The sequence below is a fragment of the Nipponia nippon genome, unplaced genomic scaffold (genome assembly GCF_047370975.1).
Source record: "Nipponia nippon isolate SJK-2023a ecotype South Korea unplaced genomic scaffold, ASM4737097v1 scaffold_71, whole genome shotgun sequence".
Taxonomy (NCBI): Eukaryota; Metazoa; Chordata; class Aves; order Pelecaniformes; family Threskiornithidae; genus Nipponia; species Nipponia nippon.
In genome coordinates, this window is record NW_028262393.1 from 308,194 (window position 1) to 334,084 (window position 25,891).

The 25,891-nt window shown below is 35.7% G+C and overlaps 1 protein-coding gene across 4 annotated transcripts in view; it reads right to left on the reverse strand.

Annotated features, from left to right (window-relative positions):
- Window positions 1-24,633, reverse strand: part of LOC104020646 (NIPBL cohesin loading factor) — a 67,117-nt gene extending 42,484 nt beyond the window's left edge. For 2 of the 4 annotated variants that reach the window (XM_087741048.1, XM_087741049.1), the window contains exons 1-3: window positions 21,159-24,633; window positions 17,089-18,660; window positions 3,230-3,412 (exon numbers count right to left, since the gene is read on the reverse strand). In XM_087741048.1, the coding sequence (XP_087597174.1) occupies window positions 3,230-3,412; window positions 17,089-18,660; window positions 21,159-21,174 (1,771 nt within the window). In that variant the 5' untranslated portion in view covers window positions 21,175-24,633. Of the gene's footprint in view, window positions 1-1,529; window positions 1,601-3,229; window positions 3,413-17,088; window positions 18,661-21,158 lie in introns of those variants that run through there. The other 2 variants (XM_087741047.1, XM_087741051.1) reach the window with 2 other exon arrangements.
- Window positions 24,634-25,891: the final 1,258 nt, after the last annotated feature.

A 25,891-nucleotide genomic window follows, 5' to 3' on the forward strand; every position in this document is an offset into this window, starting at 1 on the left:
AGTTTTCAGTCAGGACCAAAAAGCCCAGCAGAAGTGGATGTTGAAGAAACAGGGATAAACGTTTTATACAGAAACAGAAATTTGGTGGAAATAAAGTGGGGGAACGGAATGGAAAGTTCTCTGTTATTTTCAAATAAAGTCTTGTGTGTCTTAAAGGAGAGAGGGTGCTAAGATGTAATAGAAAAAGGATACGGAGGAGGAGGTAGCTTCATCTGTGACATCAGCCAACACTCCATTATCTAATATAACAGGATAACTGGGCTAGCACAGAGACTGTGCTGTGAAGATCTGAAGCTCCAAAACATCACATTCTAGACTAGCAGAGTTTATTCGTGTGAACCTGCATGTAACAGCCCTGACATCTGTGTATCTCTACCAAAGTCTCCTGAAGTTTAGAAAGGTATGACTGTATGTAGGGTTGTTTCTGAGCAAAATAGCTCCAAGCATTCATACAGAACTGGAACTGAACTGACAAGTTCTTCCTAGAACCCCAGTTTATTAAGAAGCATAGGAAACATACCAGGACATAGTCACACCTGGTATACATGCCAGGATATAGTCAATAGTCAGCCCAGGCTCAGAATTAATAAAAGAAATATGAAACCTGAGGCAATGCTAATGCTCTGCACTGCACCCTAGGGGGCTCCCACTTCTGAAAATGTAGTACCAAACTTCTGCACAGAGGTGGTCCAAGTCTTTAAGGTAATAACTCAGTTCAGGCTTTGAGCTGTACTGCTTCTGGATCAGTCTTGCTTCTGGCGGCAGTACAGTCATGTTCATGATGCCTGAGCTACTAACACTGTCTAAAGTGTTTGAGAGTTAACTGTGACTGAAGAAAGGGAGGGCCATCTTGGATACCTGGAGTGAGCATATTGGAGAAGAAAGTAAGTGTTTTATGGGAAAAGACTGTACACATCTTAACTGATTCTTTTTCCCCCATGAGACGGTATTTTGTGGAAGCAGATGACATCTGTCTCCACAGTTTACAAAACATCAGTATCAATTTAAACTCTGTAGAATGAATTCTGACCCCAGCTACATCTCCGTGAGAAAAGTAACTTCCAATATTGCCTTTCAGCAGAATTTTAAATTGACCAGTTTATCAATGGTGCATGACAAAACAGAATGTGTTACAGTTGTGCTGGCTCTGCAAGGCAAATAAGATGAACATGTGAACAGCTTTTCACAACCACTGCTCTACAAAGTTTATTTTGAAGTAGATAAAATCAACTAAAGATTTAAGTATTAGTAACATTTCAAGAGTTATTATTGATTTTATACATAAAGACGGTTCAGAATATAAATACCCAGTTTCTTTCTGAATTCTGCCAAACATTTATGCAATAATACATTTAGCACTTATTGTATGAGAACGATTTCATCAATTTTTAATTTCTCATAATTTAATTTACTGGAATGTCCCTTCTTCATGAGATACTCAAAGACATTTCTCTTGTTCTATAACAATCACTCTTCCATTTTTTTTAAAGTTCAATTTTAGACATCCAAAAGAATTCTGAAATACATACCTGTTACAATACAAATCTATTCAGTGTACTTGTCACAAATCTTTCATTCTCTTGATCATTTTGTCTCGTTTCAATTAAATTCAGTTCTACAGTATCCCTTGAGAAATATTATAATTTATTTTTAAACCACATGTCCTCACTGAACTGTTTAGAATGATGGCAAGATCTCTTGAGTGGATATAATGAACATAGAATCCCTTAAAGTGTACAATTACTGTGAAAGTTTTCCTTAATTTGCTTTACCTTGTATTTAAGAATTTCAACAGGCACTATGGTTAATAGGTAGATTAAAGTATCTGAAATTCTTGACAATTCTCTCCATTCCCAACCAACCTAAATAATTTTGCTTTACTTATTTATTTTTTTAATTCACTGTTCCAGATCATTAACATCATAAACAGGTGATATGATAAAGTAAACAGAGACTACAGAATTCTGAATGAAGCAAATCATCAGTAATCCTTTGCCATAATCAAGACTGATTACAAATAACCTCAAGATTTCATACTCACATTCAAAGCAGCATTATTCAGTTGTAATTAAAAGGAAAAACAAACAAACAAAAGGACATTCTTTTCTGCTTCTTTGATAAAGATTAGAGGTATTGCTATTATAATTTTCATGTGTATGTGTGCATAAGCACTGCATATCTGTTGGACGAGAACTTGAAACACATTAAAAAGCCGAACAAACAAATCTTTCTCTTTTGGACCCTAAGAAAGACTAAAAACCAAAACATTGTGTTTTACAAAAGTTCAGTAAGATGTTTATATAAGCAAAGGTGGAAAGAGTCTAAACTTGGGAAAAAATCATTATAAGCAAGGTGCCTTCTCACGTTACCAGCAATAGGCACTTCTCCTGTAGCCCTGCATGGGTAACACAGTGACAATATTAACTCAGACTGAACTGACTCACTCTGTTTTAATAGTTTCTTTTCAGTGATGGCTAACTGACCTACCATATTGACAAACTAACCATACTCTTATTAGCAAGTAGGAAATCCCTTCCTAACTTAGAAGCATATAACAATTTTTTGACAATTAGGAACTTTATTCGATTGCACAGCAAAATTCTAACTACAAGCTTCCTCTCTTCCTTTGAAAGCAGTTAATTCAAGAATATCATCAGCAAATGGTATTTTGAGAACTTGTCAAAAGCAACTCCAGTTTTTCAAGCAATATGCCAGAGAAACAATAAAAGAAGAAATATTTTAAGAAAATTCTGGGCAGTAAGATTCTCAATTTATCATGACAGAAAAATTCAAGAGGGGATCCTTCACTTTTCTTATCAATAAAACTAAGAATAATTTAAAATTTATTTACTGAAATTTTTCTTTGCATACCTTTGTATGCAAGTTTTCCGTGTTGCTTTAGAGGATATTTTCCTTAATCTGATTGACTAAAAATGTTTCCTCGTACAATTGAAAAAAAAAAAAAAAAATGTAGGCAGCGCCTTCCCATAAGTAATTAGGAAAAGAAATTTAAAAACTAGCTGCTTTTAATCTTGACTGACAAATTGAAATCAAGTAATTTTTCTATCAAAAGAAAAAAAAAAGGGGGTCTTGGCCAAGTAGTTGTCAGGACAACAAGCTTGGTTTTGTATGTTTTAGGGTAGCCAACTTAAAAAACAAAGTGTATCTTTTTGTAAAAGCAAAATATTAACTTTCTTTAGCAGTAGGAACAGAACAATGTATTACTTACATTCAAAAGCTTCTTCACTGTCATTGTCTTCATCAGAACTGATTTCAGCATATTTTGGTTTCTCATTAACTGTGCTACGTTTGCGCTTGTTCATTTTCACACGTTCACAAAGTGGCATGGTGGATTCAATTTCTGCCAGGAGCTCAGGAGGCAACTCCTTTAACACTGACTGATCTATGCTACCTATTAATGGAGAGTAAGAAGAGCAAATGTGAACCTGAAGATAAAAATAAGGGCCCAAAACTACAGTCCTTTCTCAGAAACCGCTTACAGTATATCCACGAATAATACCACAGATATACCTGGATGTATTTGATGGTCCTTTTTAAAGTTGCATTTATTGTTCACACTACAATTAGAACGTAACATAATAAATTGCATACACATCTCCTGCAATAAAATATTTTGTCAGGCATAAACAAATTCAAATTGGTGAATTTCCTTTGTAAAAAGATATGCCTGCTCTACTTTCACAAAATTTAGTATTATTTCAGTTCATCCTCTGAATTTAACAGGTTTTCTAACAGTGTAGGTAAATTAAGGATTCTCTGTGCCTCATTAATAGTTCTGTTTATTCTCATTCATATTATTTAGCATACGCAAGACAGTAATCCTCCCTTTTCCAGTAAGTAGGGACAATCTGTGCCAGAACCTCTGGGGTCTTACCCCTAAATACAGGCCAAATCATTGACAACCCAACCTCTGCGTCAGATTTTTTCTTACCTCCTACTAGTAGTTTTACAACGCACCCAAATTTTTGCTTGATTTTGTTACAAAGCGAAGTTGAAAGATTTTCATTTAATACAAACAGCTAGCTGGACCACATCAGGTTTCTTTTCCACAGAGGTAAATAGACCATTCACATCACATTTTGAAACTACAATTAGACCCATATGCAGTCAGAATGAAGAAGATTTGCAGTCAAAATTTTTACAATTGACACAAGGACACCAAATTAATTCAAAAGTATTTCTTGGGGTTTTGTTTATTTGATGTCTTATCTTTATTTATCAAAGAAGCTATTGCAGATTTGAAAATTATCAGACTAAACTTAACCTTTTTCCAACAACAGAACAAACATCTTTGTCATAAGTGCCTCTCTCTCCTTCCCAAGGCATACTATAGTGTTTAGAGAGGAAATCACCTGCCAATTGCTATATACACACACACAGAGTCCTCAAAAAAAAAATCATTTTCTGCATTATAATTCACTTTTTAATTGCATTCACTGTATCACTAACGTAGCTTTGTAAAATTTATTTCCATTTTTACACTTATATCCTATCTTCTAATCTTAGTCTTTTTCTTTTTTTCTTTCCCTCCTTAAACATCTTTAACTGGAATCAGAAGAGCCTTAATATGAGAAAATAGTTTCCAGCAACAAAATTTTTAAAAAGTCTCATGTATTACTGATTTTACATATATCTACATCCATAAAAATTTTTATTGTATCAGTTTTTCTACAAGCAACAAAACTAACAATCAGGAAATTATTATTGTGTAATTCTCAAGTATGTTCAGCAAGTCATCTCATTTAAGTACATTTTTAAAAAAGAATTAACTTAAAATATTGGGGTTTTTGAACTGAGGCAGGGAAATATCTATAAAGTAAAACCGATAGCTAAAGTTGTCCCTGCTTCCCCCATGCTGTAGTCACTCTTATTTATTTGTGTTACGTTGTCATCCTTAGATAATCACCACCTGCCAAAGTTACCTAAATTCTCAATATTGCATTCAAAAATGCTAGAAAATCTTTCACATGTTGCTGTGACATGGTTATTCTTTGCACGCTGGGCACTTGACTGAAGATAGGCAGAAGTATGCCAGCACAGACACATCAGTTCCTCTGTGTGTACCACCAGCTGACTGGATGACTGCCAGGTCTAATCTGGATGCTGCATAGCCGTGCAGCTGAGTTGTGGTGTCCTCACACTAATACATCATGTCTTTTTGTATGCCTATACAGTGCCTGAAGAGACTTTGTTACATCCAGCCCCAGACTGCAGGAAAATTCACATACACAAGTTTTAAGACAATTTCCACAGGTGAAATTGCTAGAGGGCCTCAGATCCTGGATCTCTAACACATATTCTCAATTTTATGCACTGTTGGTAATTTCATTGAAGTCAGCGGGACTACACATAGGGCATAAAGCCTACTGGCAAAAGCCAGTTACAAGTAAAGGAAAAAAAGTTGCATTAAATCCCCAAACAACAAACAAAAATCACAGGCTGCTACTCTCCTACCTCCTAGGAATATCTATTCTTGTTTTCCTTATTGATTTTGTTGCTGGGGTAGAACACTACTCAGTCTTTAAAAACAAATCAATTACCACAGTATTAATTAGACATCAATGAAAAAATAACAATGCAAGTACTTTAAATATTTGGAAAAATAACTTTATTTCCTTCTCAAAAGTTCTAAGTTTTCTACGTTCTTGAGTGCTAAATTCAACTAATGCTTGAATTGCACTCTCATTACAGCTGTTTCAAATGACAGCATAAGCTTACTCTTTTTTCTTTTATTAGGTAATATGTAAAGCTTTATTTATTCAAGTTGGGAACAGCAGAAAATAGAACAAATAGAATTATTGTAAAGTTCTCTATAAGCTATCTTTAAAGTTATTGTTTTTGTCAATGTTCCCCCGAGCAAGTCTGCCACATGCCCAGTTTCTTTAGCTGCTGAGGATTGCAAATAACCAAATCTAAAGAGAGTTTTACTCATGCAGTACAAAGGAGATAAGCATGACTGCACATATATCTACAATTCTGATATACATGGAAAAGGACTCCCCATCATTTCTGAAATAATCCAGGCATATTATATACTGTGGGACTCCAGTCAAGAATTAATATTTATTTTACTCTATTACTTATGTTATGTTGAGCCAGGGCAACCCAATCTTCACGAGAAACATCTTACGAAATTCCTTCTTTTATACCTCCGTATTTTATAATGAAGGTACTGTTTATTTGTTCAGGGTAGTTGAAATACTTAAGAGAATCCAGTTCACCATGAGAATCCAGTCACATGGCAACAAACATTAGGTTATAAAACTCATGCTAATGCCTTTTCAGTTTATGGGATACTTTTCAAAAAGAATGAAAAGAATATACAACACAAACATCTTTGAAAGTATCTACAAAAACATGTATGATCACCTTCAGTTTTTCCATTTCTATGGTGAGTTTTCTAAGACCTCGTACCTACTTTCATGTTTCCACTTTAATCAGTTACATTCACCTCTGGTTTGCCTGGCTTTTTAAATACCTTAGAAGAAAGTAACTTTACTAAAAAGTTACTCCACAAGTTAGTAAGAATGCCCTGATAAATTAGCTTTCTGAAGAACTGTCCTCATCAGCAGAGTAACTCCATTTTTTGCAATGTGTGTGATCAGTGTAAACAATATGCCTGAAATGGGCTATAGGCAACAGTGTTCTTCAGACATCACTTATACATATTCTCAAAGCTGCTGCAACTATTAAAACAAACAAAAAAACCCACAAGGACCATCATAACAAAATCTTTGTCTCACTGTAAAGAACAGCACACTAACAAACTCCACATTAATGAAACTGAAAGGCAAGTCACAGAATAGCTGTAAGAACAACTAATCTCAAACAACTGCATCCATGAACAGCCACTTCTTCAATGCTTCTCCAAATGTATGCAATGCTGCCCATTACTTACTTACTAGTTGCTTGCTGGAGGAAGAACAAGTTCTTGGTTTTGTTTGATTGCTGTTATCAAAAGGTTACTTAGAGAATGTATTCAAGAATCTTCAGCTGTTACTGAATATCCACTGACCATCAAGATACTTGTTTTCTCACCAAGCAATACTTGACAAAATATAATACAGTTAAAGACCAGCCAGAGAATCTTAGCTAAAAATGAATTAGTCTGTAAGCCTGCTCCCATATTCTGTTTTAATCTGGGAAGCTTTTCAAAGGGTTTTACCATATATAGAAGAAAGAGTTCTACAAATATCTAGTGCATGTATTATTTCCCTTCTTCATGTATGGCTTAAAAAAGAAAGGAAAGGCACAGATCTGATTCAAAGTTCAGCATTGCTTTTTGTTCATAACTTGATGGGTAATTTCAAGTTTGTAGAACAGCCTTTAACTTTAGCTAATATTTGTGCATATCTGATTTTTAGAAGGATCCAAAATCACTTTGCCTTGAATTTGCAAGTCAAATAGATCTCCCTGATCCAGGCAGATCTCCTTCAAGAGAGACTGAACATTAAAAAAAAGGTAACATCATTATGGACCCATTCAATATGGACAGCACAATTATTTTTTTGACACAACTATCCATGTGTTCATATTAGTTTCACCTGACTTGATATAACAACTACAAACAAGCAGCTATGGAAAAGGGGATGATGCTTGCTGATGCCTAGGTCAGCTTTCCAGGATCAGAGAGCCCATTCCTGCCATAAAATCAAAACAAACAGTAATAAACTCTGTTATCTTCTCAGTAATGACTTATCTTTGCTTTCCAAACTATGGAAAACAGATGTATAGTTTACATTTTGGTGCAATTGCCTGTGAACTAACAAGCCATCAAGATTCAAATACATTTAGAAACCTAAACTCTGAATTGCTACTTCCATAAGTAACAGTTAATACAGTGGAAACAATCCATATCAGTTTGCTTATATGGTTACTTCTAAAATACTTGTGACATCAGAATGGCCTGTTTGCACATACATCTATTGTGGCAAATGAACAAATGCTTGAAGAAAAACTGCCCCTAAAGTTCATTTCAAAACTGAGGTTTATGTTAATGAAGTCTTTTGCATAAATTAGCCTCCCATAAATATTGTCTGTGTGCTAATAGTTTGTAATAAGCAAAACTTCAGTTAATGCAGTTTCATATTTGTAATCTCTATATATATCTTGTATTTTAAAACACAACTTTTTCCAACTATCAAGGCATATAAAAGAAAACACAAGGGTCTAAGAGGGAACAGTGCCACTTGTTTGGGCTAAGGGTATGAATCTTAACTTTGCATTTCTCAGCGTTTAGAAATTTAAGTTTAACCACTCCCCACATTCTCAAACTTCTACACTAATGAATTGCCACACATCTTCATTTGGGCATTAAACATAAAAACCTACAGACTGCAACTCAATTTTGCCCTCCTCTTGCTCCTTTTTTGCCACAGAAGACATTGCCTGCTACAGGACTCTTCTTAATTTTGCTGATGACTAGTATATCCAGTCTTGCTATTATTCCACAGAGGCCAAGCTCACCTTCCTTACATGTTCTCTCTGGGCATTTGGTAGAGGATGTTCCTCCCTTATATATCACCAGCTTACTGTCTAACTTTCTCAAGTAATTTTGGGTCACCGTTATAACTACACTGATAAAACCTCCTATGTCAGACATATATGCAGGAAGGAAAGCAATTTCTTTCTGGATTATCTGAACCAACCTTTACACTCTGTGCTAAACCAAATATAATACACTCTTACTCCATAACAAGAGTGTTGCCTTCTTGTTGGATAGCCATGTCATTGTAACTAGAACAGCCCAGACTCACAGCTTAATTCTACTGCAACCACTCATGCAGATACGGTTCTATTTTAAAGGAATAAAAGAAAAAAGGGGATGAAAGTACCTCCCTGCTTTATAAGATGTTTGGAAAATAAACACCCTTTTAAAATAGTTAAGTACTGTTACAGTATAGCACTTAGGCACTACCGTGCAAAGGGCCATATGACTACCTGTGATTGATGAACAGCTTATTGGTTAAAGCTGAAAATTTTTGGCTCTCTCTCAGTGTGCAAATTTAATGATATCTTTTCCACCAGGCTCTCCCTTAAAATGCTCCAGTATGTTCTTTATATGACGCACTGAGTCCTTGGTGATCAGAGTCCCTTGCCCACCAGCTTCACACTCCTCCAAATAATTCTGTGCCCTGGAGAGTTTCAAGAACAGAAGGGGAAACACAGGGAAATTGCAATCCTTTTCTCAGAGAGGAATTTAAGGTATGAGGAAGGCACATCTGCTCATAAGACAGATGTTCCACTTTTCTCTCAATACCATCTAATCAGCTGAAAAACACATCATCAAATGAATACTGGTGAAAATAATCTGAGAAGTAGTGCATTTACTCCAGCGTCTTTCCTCTTTCCTCTCCCATTCTCTTCCTTAAAGTTTATGGAAGCATATAGAGCTATTTCCTATAAACAGGATATAACCCTCTATTGAGCCCCTTACCCTCACCTTTTGACTACATCCATGAAGGGATAACTCCTGAGCTTGCTCACACTCACACCCGGCTGCCCTCACCCCCCCAGAAAGAGGGTGGGACACTTGAGATGCCTCACCACCACCCAAGGGACTGCACCCACAGGATTCTCTGCTGCAACAAATTTGGCAGGAGGGAGAGAAGCAGTGTTAGGAAGAAGTATGTCCTATATTATTACAGAGAACCTGCTTGAACACATCTTTCAAAATCCTTTTTCCTCATCTGCCCTAATATTGGCACAAAGGGAAGGCTTCCAGCCTTGGACTAAACAAAAGAAGAGGTTCAGACTCCCTGCTTATACTCTAGTCCTTAGCTCTGGCCTTAAAAAGTGGGACCCAGACATGTTGGTGGGTCAGAGAAGAATCTGGACACGGCAATGGAATAACTTCACGATACGGCAGAAGTCTTCATTGCCCACAGCTAAGCAGCACAGATTCAAAAAGGATTTTACAATAGTACAAAATACTCTCAGAAGCAAGAAACATTTTTTGATGGAAGGAAGAGATTTCCAAAGAGCACCCAGAAAGATCCAGACAGAGAGCAGGGAATATACCCAATATGCACTCTGTGAAGATACCAAGGGAACTCACATTTAGATTGGTATCAATGATCTCCTCAAGCTATCCGATTGCTGTGGCAACTAAAGCCACAAGTTATTTTATTCCTTATTGCTATTCACTGGATTTTTGTCTTTATAAAAATTGATAAAAGGAGGCGAGACTAGGCTAGTTTTGCAAGATAGTTCCCAAAAAATACAGCAGTACTCAGAGTAAAATGGAGCAAGATTGGCAATTGAAATAAATGCAGTGCTGCCCAAACCCCCTCACTTTTATGAATCAGTGTCGGGGATTGCTTTTGGATTTTACTGTCATTGCTTTTGAACATATGCATTGAAATTTAAGCCAACTTAATTTATTGTATTAAAAAGTTAAGACATTTTGTACAGTTGCAAAACATAGCATGTAGCTTTCTGTTACTATTAATGTTTGGAATCTGAAATTTATGATTGATGCATTTTCCCAGCCATGTATTCTGATTAATTTAAAAACTGAGCCATGGGGCCTCACCTAAGAAAAAAGACCTTAATTAAATAAAATCAAATTACACCTCATAATTTTTCTTCTCATAAAAGAAAAACTCCTGTATAAGCAATATAATATAACCAAGATCTTTGCAGAGAATAAGCAAAACAAATGCCATGATTTACTTCTGATCTGTGACTATAGGCACATCAAGAAGATCTGCTCTTTCCTCACTCTATAATGGAAACATTCTCAGCCTTTATCATTAAAAATATCACATGAAGCTACTCTTGTTTCACTTCTTCAAAGTAACTTAATTACATAAGCAACAAGAACAAAAGATGGCTGATGTTTTAGCTTTTAATATAACCTACTGCAGGAAACTGGCTCAGAAGATAGTTAAACAGTACATATATTTAAGGAACCTTTATTCGATGCAAACAACAGTTCGGTAAGTTGAAAAACAAAAAAGGTCTCTTCCTTTTCTGTTCATTGGTAATATTCCTGTGGAACAAAAATAAATTCCAAATTTCAAGTAAATGGTTTAAATTTTCTTGCATAAAAACAGTCAACTAAAACAGCTGAAAATGTTGGGCAAGAGAAAAGTTGATTTACCAGAAGCAAATGTGAGGCTTTCCACTATTTGTATTTTGCCAAATTTACCCTTTGTTTAGAAGAAAATTCAAACCAAAAATTTTGAGCACATAAGCCAAGAAATAACGTCTATATTTAGATACTTAGACACATCAACAGGTCAGCATTGCATATTGTAATTGATGTCAGACAAATTGCTGGCCCAGATTTTTACATATTGCAATGCATTGTTGCAAAAATCATTTATGCAAAATAGCCTTAGCTGTTCCCAGAAGTAAGAGGAACCTGATCAAGCATCCACATCCACGAACCAAAGGCAGTTTCAGACTTTCAAGAAATTGCTCTGACAAATTAGGTAATAAATTTCTATCACTTATATGTGCCAAAGTAATTTTTCAAAAATGAACTAATTAAGCAGTGCACTCCTAAATCTGCAAACAGACAAGCTGTCGTATCTCAGATGAACCAAAGTACAATTAAACTAGTGGGTTTGGTGAAGTTTGTTGTTGCTGCTAACAACTACATGTGCAACATGCAAAGTTCACTCTTACTACCCAGTGAAATCTTAAGAACTATGACAGCAAGAACCTGAATTTTTACTTTAGTGGCAAAGACTGAAGTAGGTAACTAAAGCAGCCTCCAGGCAAAGCAGTGTGCTGAAAATGTCTGCTATTGTAAGAGATCAACACAAGAAAGGACTCCAGTGTGCAACAGCTGAATTCCTGCTGTCTACCGATACCAGTTTATCCAACATCTACTTCTGAAAAACTAGCACCAAAAATGAAGGCCCCAGGGAGTACGTACAATGTCCATACAAATCCCAACATACCTTCTGGGATAGCATGGACACATCATACCTAAAATTCCCTGCAAGTAGGAATGATCCATTCCGGTGCAAAGCATGCTAGAGAAATGAGATCTTCCTAGACTATTGGATTTAATAAGTATATATAGTTTGGTTTTGGCTTTTGACTAAACGACATCTGGAATATTTTTCAAACTGTGAACCTGTTCAATCCAGAAAGGAGAAAAAAATTAATTGGGGCTAAATGGACAAAGTGTATATTAAAATGGATCCTCTGCAAACCCAACATATCTTTAAATACTTCTAATGCCATGAGGGACAGCCAGCTCCTCTTCTAGTCTAGTTAAGTTGAAAAGAGGTAGTCACTAATATCTCAGAAAAGAAGAAAAACAGGAAGACTGTAGAATTCTTATGGAAGTGATGGGTTTTTTCTAAATTCCAGTTAAATTTAGAGTTTACAAGAAGCTTTAAAGACTTCAGCTGAGAAGACTCATTATAAACTTCTTGCTGTAAACCATGAAATATATCCTTTTTTTTCTCTGAAATTTGGCATAATTTTCTGTAGAACTTCAGAGGAAGTTATGACATGCTTGATCCACCTGGTGGTGCATGCACATGTAAGACGCTTAGTGGGTTATTACTCTGGCCTTCCCACATGCAATTGCAGTTGCTACCAGGAACTCCAAGACAGTGATTTCAAATTTCAGATTTGTGGAATTACGGACTTTCACAATGGTAATCTTTACAAAAGCACAATCTGCAGTACGCAAGCTGACTTGCAGCCTTTTCCTTTCCAAAGAAAACATGTTTTTACTCCAGTTATTTCCTTGCAGCACAGCTGCTTGTCCCACTGATTTCAGTGAGTACAATAGTGTGTCTGTTTCAGCATCAAGAGATTGTTATTTTGGAAATAAATCCGAGTGAACTCTAAAATTTCCTTGATGTGTTAATATCCATAAGCTATTTTTCTCAAAGGTTTGCCAATTTTGCCCTTATAGAAGTCCTATACATGAAGGATTAAAATAAATGTTTAAAATTGATACTCCCTTTTTGTCCACAGTTTTCAGCTGTACCAGAAAGTATTTGTGAGTAGCTCTGCTGTGCTAACTAGAAGTCTGTGAGGGGCATCACAAGTTGGCTCACTGAGCCAACACAATCTGGATACAGCTTTTCATCCTGGAATGCTCCCTTTCTTGTCACTCCTACCTAGAACGTAAGCACCTAAGCGATTACTCTGCTTCACAAGTGAGACTATTTCCAGCAGTACTAGAACTCAAAGAAGGACCATCATGTTAACACAAAGGCCAAGTTACAGTTACTATGGGCTCTGAAAAAGTCACCTGGAACAAAAACAAAACAAACCAACCAACCAAACCCCAAAACCGCCGCCAGAACAAACCACACAAGCACAGAACACAAAAAAATCTAGAAGCATTGTTTTAACTCTATGACATGAAGATGATTAAGCAGTAAATTTTTTAGTTGATCCTGTAAGAAGAGAATACAGTATATTTAGGAAGACTTGCAGTGCAATGAAAACCTGTGTTTAAAGTTCTGTGTTGTACAGATAATGAAATCCTAAAACAATCTACACAATGAAGGAGTAGCATTCAGATTAGATTTTTTTTTTTTTTGTAAACAACAAACTCTGTTTAGGTGATACTGGAAGACTCAAAAGGTGTTTCTGCCCAAGTCTTAAAAAACATGTCCTAGAACTAAAACTTGTATTACATACATGGTGCTTATTTTGAAAAGGCAATCCTTCAAACATATTATAAACCAACTCAGACATCTCCTGACACAGACAGTTACAGTTTCCCTCATTACTCATATCTGTTCAATATTTCAATATAGGAAAATTTTTCTTGTTCAGAATACAGTAACTGTAAAACTGTTAACAGCTCCCATCCCCACATAGCTGATCAGTATAGCTCTAAGAAGCAGCAGAGAAGGTATTCGCTGAAGCTCTGAAAAGAAAGGGTAGCAAACATGACCTCCTCATTGCAGGCACAAACTTGAAGGGAAAAGTTTCACGGATCCCCCAACAACATACATTTGCATTAAAACCAGGATAAAAGGCATTCACAGATGTTAAAACCAGAAGAAAAAAAGTGTTGCAATTCATTCTGACCCAGACAAAACCGCCCACAAAATTTCACCATAAGACCCCTTAACGAAAATGCTATGAAAAAAATTTCCATAGCTTTCCTCTGAGCTAGAGTGAATCTTTCAGAAAAATGCTCAAAGATCAGGAGAGAGAGAAGAAAGTCACTTCTTCCTTGTAAACGCCAAAAGGGACTGTTGGGATGATTCAATATTAACAGTCATGTACTGTGGCTATCCCTCCCATTCATATAATAACTTAACAAACTTTCATACCTGTTTATAAAATTTGATTAAAATGTTACTTTGTCTTTTTGCAGTAACAATGCAAGGTTTTATCCACATGCACAATAAAGGTATGATTTTCAAATTTAAAATTTACTGAAACAAGGTAAAAAGTTGTATAGCCTTTCAGTTTGCAAAGAATTATATTTAGCTTAATATGGGTCAATTTTACTGAGTTTTACAATGAATGGGCATTAGTCCCTTAAGACAGAATGACTATCTAAATGGTATTTTGAACTAGCTGAACCAATCCTATTTTAAACTGGATATCAGATAAATCACAGCAACAATGTTGTACATGACAAAGCCAGGAGAAGACATTTTCTTGAGGGACGGATGGATAAGAAAGCAAAAACAAAGGACAAGAAATACAACGAAGTAAAATAAGGAAAGATAAAGCAAAATATACTAAACTACATGGAATAAGAGGGATGTGAGAAGTGGAATAATGATGCTAAAAGGCAACACTAGAAAAGATTTGCTACAATCTATTAAGAAATATAGGATGAACTAAATAAAGAATGTTTATGAAAATTACATTTCCTAGAGCACGAAAATGTTTATAACTAAAAATGGCACAGAGTAAAACAGTGAACACTATTTCTCTTAATTGGAGTGAGGACATTGTGGCAATGGCATCAGTATTTTCTATATCAGGCCGTTGTTGACAAATAGACTTTGGCTTATGAAGAGATACCTTTATAAATTATGAACCTTTTCAAACACTGGAGTTCACCTAGTTATTTAGCATAATATATCCTAGGAAGTAAGTTAAGAGGAAGTTGGGCAAAAAAATTGTAAAACTAAAAATGCATATGAAAAATCTGAAGTTCAAAGACACTTTCTCAAAAATCTGCCTGGCTGAACACTGAAAAGATTTGTAAGAGAAACATAGTTACAACATTTTCTTGCCATGAAACCTATTCCTAGTATCGTTCTAAGAACCTTACTCTGAATACAATAGCAAAAAGACTGATATCAGATTCAAACATTTTCTTTCCCTGGAAAATATGTCCCAAGTTATTTGAGAGTATGTAAGAAATATCTGACTTCAGGAAACAAAAAATACACAAAAAAAACCTGCAGAAAAGTTATAAACCTGACTTTAAAATTAATGCGTTGCTCCTCTGTGACACAGCTACTAGAGTCATGCCAATCAGATGAGAGTCATTAAAACCTTTAAACATTACTAAAACATTCTATATAAATAAGCACATACAATACAGACTACCAAAAAAAGTACTTTAGAAGTATTTTAGAAAGCATACATGCACTGCATATGGGCTTTAAAAATTACTGATTTTCTGCACATAGAATTGTATGAATTCAAAATCTACCCTTCTGAGACAAGAGCTGAGTTTCATCAGAAAGTTTGCAGTATTCCCTGTCAAGAACCTAAAGGTTTAATCTGAAATCTTTAGACTAAACTGATAACAAAGATGTCATAATTTTATGTTTAACTCTAGACACCTATTATTCGAAATGGAAATTTTGCCTGTTCTGAACCTCCAAAAGGGATGGGAAATGTTCGTATTTCCAGGATAAAGAGAAAATATTTTACAAGGAGGCTAATATTTTACAAATAAGTAATATACATCCTGAATTATTAAGTCTTTAAGAGTTAATACAAACAGGTTAGTAGATAGAGAACAGACATAACACAATAAATTCATTATACAGATATCACCTCTGTACACATGCACATAAACGTAGTTATACGTTCACAAAGATGATTTCTACGTAATTTCTTATCAGATCAACTACGTAAGAAAACATTTTAATCTTGAATTCATGATATACCTGGAACTGCATTCATAAATCATCCTGCATACAGCTGAAATCCTCTCCCCCGCCACTTGCTTTGTCTGAGACATGACAACTCTATAAACATAACTATGTAAGAAATTTAAATGCTTTAAAAGCTAAATATTAAAAAAGAAAGGAACCCTGACCAGTTAGTAACATCAGTTTCACAATGTGAAATTATCTACTTCAGTCTGAAACCAAAGAAGCCAAAACGAGAGCACCAAGAAGAAAAGCGATTTTATTAAAAAAAGCGTTAAATCTATAAACTATTCTGAATTATTTCCTGTCCATATTACTAATTTGAAAATGTCAGCCAATTGTTTACCAGCTCCTTTCTTCTTTCTGCATACAATGGACACCAGAGACAATGATGTCTGAATTCTCCTAAAGACAGAACCTTTTTGTAAGCCTATTGTCACACAGCCTCCAGTGTGGAGGCTCCCCAACAGAGTTGTATTTAGAGTGTAGAAGAGTCAGATGGGACTTTGTAACTGTGTTCTTATTGCATCATGTCAAAACATGCCTTGGAAAACCACATTTCAGTTCCAATTAAAAATATAAAAATATCTTAAGACTTGTATACATAGTATTTCCCACCACTCCGGCTACACGGATTTAGTTACAGTAGTACCAGTATCTTATACAGACATGCTATAATCAGTTTAAATCATACATACAGCAGTTATATGTCACTGGATAAATTATCAGGTTAAACTAACGTAGCTGAAGTACAACTTAAGACCATTTAAGTGTTCCCACATTAGGTACTTGCACTGTAACAAATAAAATATTTCAGGTACATCGTAGCAAGATTTCCAATAACAACAAGCCCGTAGACGAGTTTCACTTTGTTCCCCAAGATCACCATATAAGTGAGCATATAAACTATCAAATGTTTGCATTTAATTTCTAACCACAGAAGTAGCAAATCTAGAAGAACGGGAGTGCAAAAAATATAATGCAATTAATATTAAAAAAATCTTACCTTTATTAGATTTGGATGACTTGTTCTTGTTAGGTTTAAAACAAGAGCCCCTTGATTTATCTTCTCTATCCTTAATAAATTTCTGCACATCATCCAAAGAAAGCTTTTGAAGGACAACTACAGGCTTAGCTCCTTTATTTAGATCTTCAACTAGCCCAATCTTCTCTACTTTGTCCTTCTGTTCACCTCTAAATTCAGTTTTCCTTGACTCCTGAGTAACATTGCCATCTTTATCACGCTTGATTTTTGGAATGACAAAATGTTTCAATGCGCCAGATCTTGCCCCCAACAAGTAACTGGGAAACTCCGCTTTATTGTCAGCATGTGCTTTATTACTATCTACTTTACTTTTATTAACATCTGTCCTTCGTTCATCCTTGCTGTTGGGTGATTTAAAACCAGGTTTATCAGGTCTTGATTTACTAGAATCTCCTTTACCTTCCTGTTTAATACGAGGGCTGTCAGGTCTTGATTTCTGATCCCCAGAAGAAAACCTTTCCCTTGATTCACCAGACTCATGCCTATGTTTCCTTTCAAATTTCTCAGGTTTTGAACCATCAGATTTAATACCATGCTTAGAATCATGTTCATTTTTGTTTGAGGATCTCAAATATTCCGGCCTTCTAATCTTGGATGGATCTCCTCTGTATCTCTCTGCCTCCCCCCTGTCCTCAGATCTTTGTTTAAGGCTATCATGGTCACGCCTTGGTGTATCAGAAACTGAACGCCCATCAGGCCTTTGTTTTGTTGGATCAGATCTACTTTCAGGTTTTACCCTTGAAGGATCAGATTTCACATCTAGTTTATGCCTAGATATTTCGATTTTCTTATCTGACAATGGTTTACTGGAGTCCCTCCTATTATCATGTCTATGTTTTGGCGTTTCGGGCCTGCCTTCACTCTTCTGTTTTGGCGTTTCGGGCCTGCCTTCACTCTTCTGTTTTGGCGTTTCGGGCCTGCCTTCACTCTTCTGTTTTGGCGTTTCGGGCCTCTGCCTTATTTCCTGTTTGCCATTATTTTGTTTTCCCTCATTTTGTTTCATCTCCATTTGCCTGCTCTCGTTCTGTTTTGATTCTGTCTGTCTGTTCTCATTTTGTTTCACTTCCATTTGTCTGCTTTCATGCTTGCTTTCATGTTTAGCTTCTAACTGTTTGTTCTCGTTGTGTTTACTTTCCAACCGTCTGCTCTCATTTTGCTGAAATTCCATTTGTCTGTTTTCATTTTGCTGGATATCCATCTTTTGACCCTCAAAGTCTGACTTTTTCCTAAAAATCTCAGGATGGTTTTCAGGTTTAAATTTAAGAACTCCAACAGTGTCTTCTTGGGGAACACACACAAACCCGTCATTATACTGCTTAATTTCTTCAGGTTTTTTGATGGTGTCCAAATCCTGAGTTACTGTTGCCTGAGAGTCCGCTCTTCCTGCTTGCTGCAGATCAATACTAACCATCAATGCTGGCCTCGCCCCATTTCCTGCAGAACCTGTCTCCTGAGAAGCTGCTCTATTTCCTCCAGTAGCACCTCCAGCCTCCTGTGGTTTGTTTTCTTGTTTTCGCTTCTTCAGAGGCTTATCTGCAAGTTAAAAGAGAAAAATCACAAATTATATATATAGACTGGTAAATGTCCAAGCAAGAATGTCCATTCCCCTCCATTCCCACCAATTAATCCTCCTCAGCATGTACGTGCATACACAACAAAATCCACTGAATTTAAAAGCAAGAATAGAACCTCTCTAGCTTTTTAATGTATTCAGTCTACCATTCATTGTCCGTCTATCACATGTGCCAATTAATCATTAAAAAAACCCACCCTCAAAACATATGAAATCAAAGTCCCTGTATAATTCCCAAGAGAACCACCTGATAAAGCAGCTGCAATACATAAAGACCAAAAAGAAACCATTTAAAAAACCCCAAACTAAACGCTTGAAGCAAAAGTCTGCAAAGACAAAGTTAAGGTGCACCTCCACAACTAATTTTTGAGGAATACTACTATAAAAGATTGTCTTCTGCAGATACAGCCTGCTTCATTATACATGAACTAAGCAAGGATCTGCAATGATTAAGACAGAGGTTCTCCCTACTTGGTTCAGCACATCAGTTGGACTTCACACATATTTTAGCCAGGGACCACACAAACAATGAACAAAAATGATTAGAATAACTCCAACACTCCATGCTTCTGTTTGAAACTAAGGAGTATACCAAGAGTTGGAGTCTATACCATAACACATACGTAATAGGTGGAGGGCCACTACACAATTAAAAGTTTACTATTTTCCCTTTGTAACCATAATGCTTTTCATGAATGAAATAAAAAGTCCAGTGATAATTTTATGTAGTGTCAAGAGCTTGACTCTGCAATAAGCCTTTCAGTTTATACTAAAAAAAAAAAAAAAAAAAAAATCATTAGGAGTACAATACAGAAAAATAAAGTGAGCCAACACACCCCCTGTAATTTGGGAGAATTCATAGAAATGAGAAGCATATGGAAGTATCCAAGAGTATGTTCTGTTCACTTAAACTACAACCTATTTATATTACCAACATCAAACCCTAAACTAAAATTAATTTCTGCCATGAAAACCAAAAGCATTACCTGCACTAAGGCTTATATTCTCGTTTCTCTGTTATCATTGTGTAATTTGTCAAAAAACCAATTAACTTTCTCTGTAATGAGGGAATATGACTTTAAGTCTAAGGAATGACTAAACATAGGTTGGAAATTCTGTTGTCGATCTGTTGTCAAAATGTCTAGACCACAAATGCAATATAAGAAAAATAACTTATTTTGTGCCTAGATTTGTGGTGCCTTATCACCAGATGTAATGAGCCAGGTCTCTTTTTGGGAGCAGGAGAATGAATGGTAAGAACGATGCAATCAAGGAATAGGGAAATAAACTCCAAGGAAAAAAAAAAAACACCACCCTCTCAAATTGTAAACTAGAATTATAACATATGACTTCTGATTTTTTCTATATTTGTAGAAGATTCTTATTTAGAATAATTAAAACTTTGAAGGATCATCTCCAATATTAACATTAGAACACAATAACAAGTAGTAACAAGGTCAATTCCAGTGATGTGAACAGGCTTTTTTCCCCATCATTTTCATTCTCAAATCTATTTGTACATCTCTAACTTCCTAAAACTCCAAAATTACGTACAACATTTAATGGAAGAAAGTAAAGACAGATACAATAAACTCCATGCAGAAACCGGTCAACTGCAAATAAGGAACTTTTCAAAGTTCAACAAAAACCTGTAGGAATGTCTGCCAACTTTATGATAGACATGTGAAGCAAAATAAATTTGCCAAATCAAAGGTGCAGCTCTTTAGCATGGAGATTTTTGCTTTTTCTGTACTACAGCATGTTGGATACAAATGAGAACGTATATAGATAAATTTCCCTACACTACTGATTAAAATGAATCTATTTTTTTGAAACCTTCATGCAGTGACAAAAAATGTTTTTCTCCCTGTGACTAAGAGGGCTTTGACCCCACTGAGCTTCACGGCAGGTCTTAGGAATAGCCCTGAAGTAGAAGCTTCCACACTAACAGTTTTCAAATTTAATTTTTTTTTTTTTTAAACATATACGTTAATACACATACATCCACACACATCATTACCTTATTTCACAATTAAAACCCTTCAAATTTTGAAACACAAATTGAGAAACTTGTGTTCTTAGGAAAAAGTCAGTCAGCTTTTTCATTTTAACCCAGAAATGTCAGCCACACTGAAAAAGTCCTGTAAAGCTCTGATGGTGGATCTAACAGTAGCCTTTAAGACATTACTGTTTACCAGTTATCTGCCCCATTCCTTTAACTGAGGTTATCACCTGAAGCGGAAGGGAATACATATTCATATTTCCACAAGTGCATTTCACTGGCCAATGCATCACTTTAAGGCACTAGCGAAGATGGTTTGCATTAACCTACCGGGCTGAATGAACCGGTTAAGAGCCAAGCAAATGTTTCCCTCTGCTTTCCCTACTATAGGAGTGAGGCAGATAGCCAGGAGCTGTGACGCCTTAAACAACTGTAGCTGGATCAACCAAAACTCACCTTTCAGAGCCCTCATGGTGAAGGCTCCAAGATTAAACAACCAAAACAATTCAAGTAGGACCAATTTTCTCGCTTGAACTTCTGTAACTGACCAGGCTCAAAATGCTGCTGCTCTTCATCATCCAAAATGTCAAATTTTAAGTTGAGAACATACAAGTAGATGTTCACATCACAAACTTGGTATACACATTCCCTCTAAATACAGAGCTCTTCTGATGCACCTTCTTCATCTCTCTTGACAACTGAATACTGATGTTTTAGTAAGTTATTATAACCACAACCTGTTGACGTCTTATCTGAGAAGAAAGGGACACCCTCAAAGTTTTCTTTTCCTAAATGGCAAGGTGATTGCAGACAGAGTTACAGATCACTCACAGATTTCTTCATATTTCCAGTGCATCTTGATGGTGATCCTCAGAACTAGCCTTGATCATTACTGTTTTGCCTCTATGAGATTTCTGCATCTAGGACAAAAAAGCTGGCCCAAGTATATGAAAGCATCAGGTTGATCTACAGCGTAGCAGGTAGGATGAGTACATAGTAACACTATCTTCATCAAGCATAATGAAAAAACTCCACTGAACGAGCACAAAAACTTTTTAAGTTGCCGTGATAGCTGCAGAAATCTGAAAGCTGAAATACACCATTGGGCTTCAAAGGCTTTATAAAATCTTGAACTCACTTTGAACTGTATGAGAATAATCAATAGAGAATCAAGAAGGTGAGGAGAGAGTAATTACCCTCTGAAAACATATGTCTTCATATCTTCTCTTTTACAAGTTTGCATACATGTACTTTGTTAAGGCATGAGTCCCAAGACCCCTTAGGGTTTTGACGAACAGATGAACTTAGGAACCTTTACAATATCCATTCAAATATTCTTCATATCCTTCAAGGCATCAGTATCCAAGTTTCATCCACTTCATTCCACAGATAGTAGAATTTCTTTTTATTATCAGGATCTATAACTTTGCCAAAATATCAGACTAATGTTTTTCTTTCAAATCCTGCAGACCTAGATTCAAAGCTTGCCACAGCTCTGAACGTGTAGGCTCATAAGCTCTTGATACCAATGAAGTGTGATCAGGATCTTTTTGCTTCACTTGTAACAGTTTTTGTAATAAAAGGAATACATAGTAAGCCACAGAAGAGCTTACTGACTTAGTAGAGATCAGGTATCCAAGTTTGCTGTTTTCAGATTCTTTTCTTTTTAGAAATATTATTCACTTCTCCCACCCCACCCAAGAATGTAGAGACATCCAAAATATATCTACATTTTGTTCAATTCCTTGAACAAATTTATGACAGTTCAGAGCACAGTCTGATCCCAGTTATTCTCTTATGTATACATCCTTTTGGCTTGGCAAATCTGCATGGATGTTCTCCTTACATTGCAATGTGCTCACCAAAAGGCAGTACTTTGGTACACAAAGCAAGATCATAAGCTACCTTATTCTAAAACACAGTAGAGATGTTCTGTCAAATTAAATGGGTCACTGTGATGGAAGAAACAGAACATTACAGGAACCAAAAGTTTGAAATGGAAAAAAGATTAGTTGGATTTCCAAGAGGTTATCTCTCACCTGTCCTTTTATGAACGGTTATTCCCGGAGACAGGTTGTGGCCTTCATTTTTGGAAAAATGTGTGTGTCAAAATGACGAGTACTTTCAGATTTAGAAATTAATTAATTACTGTGGAACCTTTGTGCAAAAAAACATTGCACTGGAATAACCACAGATACCTTCAAATACATTTCTGCTGAAACTGCGAGTCCATCATGAGTTGAAGAATATCCATCCTGAAAACGGATATGCTTGGAAGCTGAGCAAGTGTCAGGGCCAGCAGCTGGATGAGCAGAGCTGTATTAAAGAAGTATCTCCATTCTTCCGTTTAACCTGAAACCTTTCCAAAGCGGCAGCCAGAACACCATTAGCACTGAAGTCTCTGATGTTACTATGTTCTTGCAAACCTGATGATTGCCTTAAGTCCCAGATTATACTCTTTCAACAAATTAGTATAATAGGATGATAACCTAAAAACTTCTAGAACTGCTTGCCCTAGCAAACTGAAATGGGCCTTTTGTAAATGTCTAAGGTAATGAGTCTAAATAATAATCATGTGCGTGGCTGCTAAGCTTCATTTTAGCAGAATGGTAACACTCCACTCTGTTAATACTGTTTGGTAGACTCTAAAACAGAGAGATTTCTGAGTGATCTTGAATGATCTCAAAGACACAACAGATAAATTATCACTTCCCTATTTACACCTTGTAAGGGATTCAATTGGAGACTTCATATCCGAGATGGTTAAATGTGAATGTACTCCTCTTCAGAACCACAAAGAAGAGTGATCCTCTAATGCTGAACTCTGGATGAACCATTTCGATGACTCCAGTACAAACTTTCTTTTTTTAAAGCATAACAATTAAGAGTTTTGTATTTTAAAGCTCTAACACTCTTCAGAGATTACTAGGATATGCCTCCACTCATTTGAAATACCACTTATTTGAATTATTTAAATCAGCAATGAACATATTTAAACCAAATATACCAGTCCAAAGCAGTTATTACTTATTGTTAAACATTCCATTTTTTAACAATATCAGACACAAATCAGCCAGAGGCCAGTTACAAGATTATCTTATTTAAGCTAACAGTCAAGATCAGGAATTTTCAACAGGTAACACATAACTACATGTCTAAATAACAAATCTATGTTCACTGACAACTGTTTTCTTTTCTTAATTATTTTTCACAGAACTCTTCAAAGTTGTCCAAGCGCCCTGTCCCCCCAGCCAACAGTGTTCTGCAGACCACAAGAATCTAAACCAATCAATCTAATCTGGGTACAAGGAAGGTTTAAAATTACTTTAATGGTACTGATGGATGACCTATCAATGGAGTGAGGGCAAATATCCATTCTTATCTTTCTGCTCCTTCATGAACATTCAGTATTACTCACCATGAGAGTTTGCTCTCACCTGACCTCTCTCCAAAGCCATATTCCAATAAACAAAGAACTGAACAACCAAAGAGAACTCTTCCCATCTGCAGAAGAGACTCCCACAGCACTAGCTCCTCCCCTTGAAGGAGAGACTCAGCAAACACAGGTCAAAAATTTCATTCTCACTGCTTGCTCCCTTACAGAAGAAAATAAGAAAGTACAGTCATGAACCTGGTATAGGAAGCTTTACAGAACAGAATGTAATTCCAAAGTCTCCAAAGTGAAGACCAGAGGGCTTCCAGTTGCTGCAGTTCAGAGGAACGGATTTCTGAGCATTTCAACAGGAGCAGCTGCTAATTTTTAGCAATCCATTAAAAGACTTTATCAAACTTCTGGTCACTGTGCAAAGAGGAAAGCCCATCAGGAGGGATGTCCAAACTCATTCAGGACAAAACACAAAAAGACTACAGGAATCTCTGACATGCCTTAGGGTATAGCAGATTTCAGAATTTTCATTTTGGTAAACTTTTCCTTGTTTTCTTAAATATAACAATAATGTAATCAGCATAACTGGAAAATGAAATATGATCTTATAAAGTTTTCTACTTAAGGATGTCTGGTAATTCACTATTCCCTGTCAACTATAGAAATTATGACACTAGAAAATAACAAGAATTGAACTACAGAAAAGTATAATCAAGCATCTACACTTGTGTAGAGACTGGAAGCTGTAACTTAACTTCCCTGAATTTAATATTGCTTTTACAAACAATATGATTTTGATTTATTTATGAGACAGATTTTTCTGACACAAATGCTGGGTTTTACCCATGCGATTGCTTTATGAAGAATTATAGTTCTGTAAACTCAACAGTTAAAATATCTGAGCAAAACCTGAAGTGCAATTACTTTGAAACAAACAATGCAGCACCTAATTTCACAAGATAAATGCAACACACTAACAGTAGACTTAATGAAAACTTATTTTATGTATCACTTACAGATGAACATATCCAATTAGTTTTTAATTCATTTGTATGAACAGCTTAGAAATAAGCAATAACTATGAAATCTCCCTTCCAAATGTTGATTTTATTCTGACATCATACCGTGAACTCAAAATATCTTCAATTAACTAGATCCAGTAATATTTCTACTGCATGATAATGAAAAAAATGCTGTGTCTTCTTAGGTTGATGTCAGAGTGAACTTGATGACTACGAACTATAGAAATGCTGGGCTTAAACTCCTAGTAAAGTTTATTAATTATACGTGCTGTTTCCTTAACAAGATATAAATCCATTATAGAGAAGTGGCTGTCCCAGAACAAAATAAAGTCATTACTGGTTAAGTAATATTATAAATCCTTCCATCCATCTAACAGGTACAAGCAAGGGCACACACTACATGCAACTTAAATTTAATTTTCTAATCTTAGTTTACACTGCAGATAAAAAAAAAAATAGACTTTTTACCAAACTGCTACATTTTAGTTATTTTCTACACCTGCTTACAAGAGCAGGTTTCTGTGCTGCCCTACGTAAAGCACAACCTGGGATAAAGAGGGGAATTTGATTTCATGTTACACAAGAGCACCAAAATAAAGTAAATGGCATTAAAAAAAGTCTCTACTTTTTTAAAAATATGTTTTTCATTCAATCAGTATTTCATTTTTTATAAAAAATATAAAAGAAAGTAGTTTTTGCTAGATAGATGGAAACATTGCAACACTGAATTGCAATTTCTGTAGATAGAAGAGGAATTTTTTCCCCTTAATTTTCTTAGAACA